The sequence below is a fragment of the Erythrolamprus reginae genome, chromosome 1 (genome assembly GCF_031021105.1).
Source record: "Erythrolamprus reginae isolate rEryReg1 chromosome 1, rEryReg1.hap1, whole genome shotgun sequence".
NCBI classification, from domain to species: domain Eukaryota; kingdom Metazoa; phylum Chordata; class Lepidosauria; order Squamata; family Dipsadidae; genus Erythrolamprus; species Erythrolamprus reginae.
Window position 1 is genome coordinate 23,738,689 of NC_091950.1, and position 6,000 is coordinate 23,744,688.

At 43.5% G+C, this 6,000-nt stretch overlaps 1 protein-coding gene across 2 annotated transcripts in view; it reads left to right on the forward strand.

The window, feature by feature from the left end:
- The window catches only part of MFSD12 (major facilitator superfamily domain containing 12), a 60,243-nt gene extending 58,464 nt beyond the window's left edge, over window positions 1-1,779 (forward strand). For both annotated transcript variants that reach the window (XM_070747137.1, XM_070747146.1), the window contains one exon: window positions 1,369-1,779. In XM_070747137.1, the coding sequence (XP_070603238.1) occupies window positions 1,369-1,457 (89 nt within the window). In that variant the 3' untranslated portion in view covers window positions 1,458-1,779. The remainder of the gene's footprint in view (window positions 1-1,368) is intronic.
- The last annotated feature ends 4,221 nt before the right edge of the window (window positions 1,780-6,000 follow it).

A 6,000-nucleotide genomic window follows, 5' to 3' on the forward strand; every position in this document is an offset into this window, starting at 1 on the left:
CAAGAGGCAACTGGACTTTTTGTTTTCTTTAAAGACGTTTCGCTTCTCATCCAAGAAGCTTCTTCAGCTCTGACTGGATGGTGGAGAAACAAACAGTTCATTTAGCGGCCATTTGAAATTACAGTGTTCCCTCGATTTCCGCGGGGGGTGCGTTCCGAGACCGCCCGCGAAAGTTGAATTTCCGTGAAGTAGAGATGCGGAAGTAAATACACCATTTTTGGCTATGGACAGTATCACATACCTTCCCTTAACACTTTAAATCCCTAAATTACCATTTCCCATTCCCTTAACAACCATTTACTCATCATTATTACTGGTACGCACCATTGAATAAGACACTTAGTGACCCTGATATTTATAAACATAATTATTTATTAACAATAATTTTTTTTTGTTATTTATTTGCAAAAATGATTAGTTTGGAGATGACATATGACATCATCGGGTGGGAAAAACCGTGGTATAGGAAAAAAACCGCGAAGTATTTTTTAATTAATATTTTTTTGAACAACCGTGGTATAGGCTATTCACGAAATTCGAACCCGCAAAAATCGAGGGAACACTGTACCACGGTTTTTCAAAAATATTAATTAAAAAATACTTTGCGGGTTTTTCCCCTATACCACAATTTTTCCCACCCAATGATGTCATATGTCATCGCCAAACTTTCATCTGCTTTTAATAAATATTTTTTAAAATAAACTTTAATAAATAAACATGGTGAGTAATAATCTAAATGGTTGCTAAGGGAATGGAAAATTGCAATTTAGGGGTTTAAAGTGTTAAGGGAAGGCTTGTGATACTGTTCATAGCCAAAAATAGTGTATTTACTTCCACTTCTCTACTTCGCGGAAATTCGACTTTTGTGGGCGGTCTCGGAATACATCCCCGCGAAAATCGAGGGAACACTGTCTAACTGTGCTGGAAAAAGTGGCTTATGACCAGCGAAGGCCTGCCATCTTCGGCACTACCGGTGCGCTCTCCGGGGCTGTCGGGGGTGCATGAGCGTCCTTCGGTGCAAGATTTGGCTTCTGTGCATGTGCAGTAAGCGAAATCTCAGGTGTGGATGTGCGCAAAAGCGAGATTTTGGAAATTTTTGCTGATATTTTTGCTTCCACGCATTTGTGGAAGCGCAAAATCGGTGAAAATTGGCGAAATCTCACACAAGCATCTTCATATGAGATTTCATTTGCTGAGCATGCGCAGAAGCCAAATCTCACGCAGGGACATGCGGCCACCCAAATCTCACTTGGGAACAGAAATTTGGGGCTCAATTGTGGCCGTAAGTCGAGGACTACCTATACTTTTTTTTTAAGGGGGCAGGGCATGTGTAAAAGCTTTGGATAATGAATTGCATTTCTCTTGCAGATAAAGTGTCGATTTCAGGACTAACGGGGGCGAAAGCAAGAGACTACTCGTATCTTGAAGAAGGAGAATCAGTAGCCGTGGTGAACTGAGACATCTGAAAGAGCAAAGCTAGGACAGGATGGAGGTTGTGGCAGCACGGGAATCCAAAGTGCTGTTTCATCTAGCTTGAATTTGCCCTTCTTTGCTCTCTGGACCAAACATGGACAATCCCAGCATATTTTGCACAAATCTTCCTGGACCCCTTATGGGAGGATCCTTTCCTTTGACCACTTAGCAATGAAGCAATACCTCCCACCGCCTAATCCACCCTACCATTCCCTTTTTCTACGTGTTTGTATATAAAAAGTAAAAATAAATATATGTGAGGGGGTTTTTATTTAAGAAATAATTAAACTATCTTAAGTTAAAAAACAACAACCAAGATATCTAATTATGTTTTTACTTGTTTGCTAAATGTTGATCTTTAAAATACAGGGGGATTTGATGAATAATGATTTGGAGATAGATCACTCTCAAAAAAGATAGCTTGTCAGAGCAGAATGGTACAACCCTGAATTCTGTATCTTGGTTAGTTAGTTAGTTAGTTAGTTAGTTAGTTAGTTAGTTAGTTAGTTAGTTAGTTAGTTAGTTAGTTCAATACAAAATGGATACATGTAGTAATATAAAGGAAAGGATAGAAGAGAAGATACGAAAATAAAATACGTCAATGAAGAAAAGAAGGAAAGATATATGAATGGAAGAAAAGAATATAAAATATATAGGAGAGACAATTGGACAGAGAACGGAAGGCACACTAGTGCACTTAAGTTAAAAAAAAACCCAAGATATCTAATTATGTTTTTACTTGTTGCTAAATATTGATCTTTAAAATACAGGGGGATTTGATAAATAATGATTTGGAGATAGATCACTCAAAAAAGGATAGCTTGCCAGAGCAGAATGGTACAACCCTGAATTCTGTATCTTGGTTATTTATTTATTTATTTAGTTATTTAGTTAGTTAGTTAGTTAGTTAGTTAGTTAGTTCAATACAAAATGGATACATGTAGTAATATACAGTGATCCCCCGCTCGTTGCGAGGGTTCCGTTCCAGGACCCCCCGCAACGAGCGGGTTTTCACGAAGTAGCGCTGCGGAAGTAAAAACACCATCTGCGCATGTGCAGATGGTGTTTTTAACTTCCGCAGCGCTAGCGAGGAGCCGAAGATTGGGGGCGGCGCAGCTGTTTTAAAACGTCGCCGCCGACATGGGGGGCTCACTAGCACCCCCCGAACCCCCAACCCGGGTTTGGGGGGGTGCTAGCGAGCCCCCCATGTCGGCGGGGACGTTTTAAAACACCCGCGCGGCTTTCCAATGAGTCCCGAAGACAAACGCGGAAGTTTGACGTTTGTCTTCGGGACTCATTGGAAAGCGCCAATCGTTTTAAAACAGTTGCGCCGTTCTCCGCTGACTCCTAAAGCGGGGAAGTTCGCCAGGAGTCAGCGGAGAACGGCGCAACTGTTTTAAAACGATCGGAGCTTTCCAATGAGTCCCGAAGACAAATGCGGAAGTTTGACGTTTGTCTTCGGGACTCATTGGAAAGCTCCGATCGTTTTAAAACAGTTGCGCCGTTCTCCGCTGACTCCTAAAGCGGGGAAGTTCGCCAGGAGTCAGCGGAGAACGGCGCAACTGTTTTAAAACGATCGGAGCTTTCCAATGAGTCCCGAAGACAAACGTCAAACTTCCGCGTTTGTCTTCGGGACTCATTGGAAAGCCGCGCGGGTGTTTTAAAACGTCCCCGCCGACATGGGGGGCTCGCTAGCACCCCCCCAAACCCGGGTTGGGGGTGCGGGGGGGGTGCTAGCAAGCCCCCCATGTCGGCGGGGACGTTTTAAAACACCCGCGCGGCTTTCCAATGAGTCCCGAAGACAAACGCGGAAGTTTGACGTTTGTCTTCGGGACTCATTGGAAAGCTCCGATCGTTTTAAAACAGTTGCGCCGTTCTCCGCTGACTCCTGGCGAACTTCCCGGGCGAAGGGCGGGTGCTGGGGGGGGCTTTGCCCTCCCGCCAGCAAGAGGGGGAAGACCCAGGGAAGCCGCCCAGCAGCTGATCTGCCGGGCGCCATCTACGCATGCGTGCCCATAGAAAAAAGGGCATGCATGCGCAGATGGTGTTTTGACTTCCGGGTTCAAAAATTGCAAATTACCCTGTTCGCAATGGTCGGGGACGCAATAACCGGGGGATCACTGTATATCAAGGAAAGGATAGAAAAGAAGATACGAAAATAAAATACATCAATGAAGAAAAGATATATGGATGGAAGAAAAGATATATGAATGGAAGAAAAGAATATAAAATATATAGGAGAGACAATTGGACAGGGGATGGAAGGCACACTAGTGCACTTATGCACGCCCCTTACTTATTACTGCCATCTCCACCAAAAACAAATACTGTGGTTTATTTGTTGGTGTTGAAGGACTAACAGACTCACCCCTTTCTTATTCTTCTCTTCTTGTCCAAAACTGGAGATATGTGAATAGTGTCCAGTTTGGAGATTGATTTATTGCACTGCAGCCAGCTGTTACACAGAACTTTGTCAGAGCTGCACTTTCGGAAGCTAGCCAGCCCAAGCAGCAAAGCAGCCCAACCAGCTAACAAACCCAACCAGCCAATTACAGACCAGTAGATATGGAATTGAAGTCTTCAATGAAACACAGCAGCAGTAGGAAGTCTTGGAAAAATATATTTACTTCTTATTTACACTACTACAGTATACAGTACTATCTTTACTATACATACATTACACTAGTATCTCACTACAACTATCTCAGTTACTATTTATTTATTTATTTATTCGATTTTATGCCGCCCTTCTCTTTAGACTCAGGGTGGCTTACAACATGTTAGGAATAGCACTTTTTAACAGCCAGCATATTGCCCCCACAATCCCGGTCCTCATTTTACCCACCTCGTAAGGATGGAAGGCTGAGTCAACCTTGAGCCGGTGATGAGATTTGAACCGCTGACCTACAGATCTACAGTCAGCTTCAGAGGCCTGCAATGCAGCACTCTACCTGCTGCGCCACCCCGCCTCTCTATAACTCACTGGAACCAACGAATCAATACAGCAACTTCAGAGCACACTTCATACAGAGCAGGACCAGAGAACAGAGAGACAACGAACAGAACAGCACAACAGCGAGCAGAGAGCTCTTGTATATTTAAATTCTTTTCACCTGATGAGGTTGCTGCATGCTTAATTAATAATAATAATAATAATTTATTAGATTTGTATGCCGCCCCTCTCCGAAGACTCGGGGCGGCTCACAACAATAACAAAAACAATATAATAGTAATACAAATCTAATATTAAAAAAGTATATATAAAATCCCAACAATTAAAACCATACAACACATACATACCAAACATAAAATATAAAAGCCTGGGGGAGGTGTCTCAGTTCCCCCATGCCTGGCAATATAGGTGGGTCTTGAGTAATTTGCGAAAGACAAGGAGGGTGGGGGTCGTTCTAATCTCCGGGGGGAGTTGATTCCAGAGGGCTGGGGCCGCCACAGAGAAGGCTCTTCCCCTAGGGCCCACCAAACGACATTGTTTTTTCGACGGGACCTGGAGAAGGCCAACTCTGTGGGACCTAATCAGCTGCTGGGATTTGTGCGGTAGAAGGCGGTTCCGGAGGTATTCTGATTGATATTAATTGCCTCAGAATGACAGCATTCTCTACTCAAGCCTGATGGAAAGTTGTCATGATCGTAACAGCTGGACAGCCACTTCTTAAAGAGGAATTTAATTAGTTTTCCTTCAAATTGCAAAGATTATCTTTGAGGCCCTTCCAATGCTATAATTCCCTTATTGGAGTCCTTCTCAGATGGTGGGGCATGCCTCCCCGAGGGGGGGAGCAGAGCAATGCTGGGGGGGATGTGTGAAACCAGGGAATGTATGGTCACTTTTGATCGATTCCTCTGGATGTGGAGTGTTTTCCCAGTTGCACGCTGCTCCTAGCCCGGAAGAGAAGGTGGCCAGTTGGGGCTGCTGCATGGGTTCTTGTTGTTTTTGGCAGGGGCCGCTGTAACCATAAACGGTGTGGCACACCTGCTCCTAGACAAGGAGGGGCACCCTCAGCAGCTGGGCAAAAGGTTTGAACGGCACCCTAAAGCCTCCTTCCATACCATTTGCTGTGAGCGCCCAACAGAGGCTGCGCTTATGGGCCAGGCCGGCAACCCCAAAACATCGGCTTGATAGAATTCTTTATTGGCCAAGTGTGATTGGACACACAAGGAATTTGTCTTTGGTGCATATCCCCCCTCCCCCAGTGTACATAAAAGAAAAAGATACATTTGTTGAGAATCATGAGATACAACACTTAATGATTGTCATAGGGGTCAAATAAGCAATGAGGAAACAATATTAATAAAAATCTTAAGGATACAAGCAACAAGTTGCAGTCATTTATTTTATCTTATTTTATTTATTTATTTATTTATTGGATTTGTATGCCGCCCCTCTCCGGAGACTCGGGGCGGCTAACAACAGTAATAAAACAATGTACAATAATAATCCAATAAATACTAAAAAAAACCCGTTAATATAAAAAACCAAACAGACATACAGACATACCACACATTAAATTG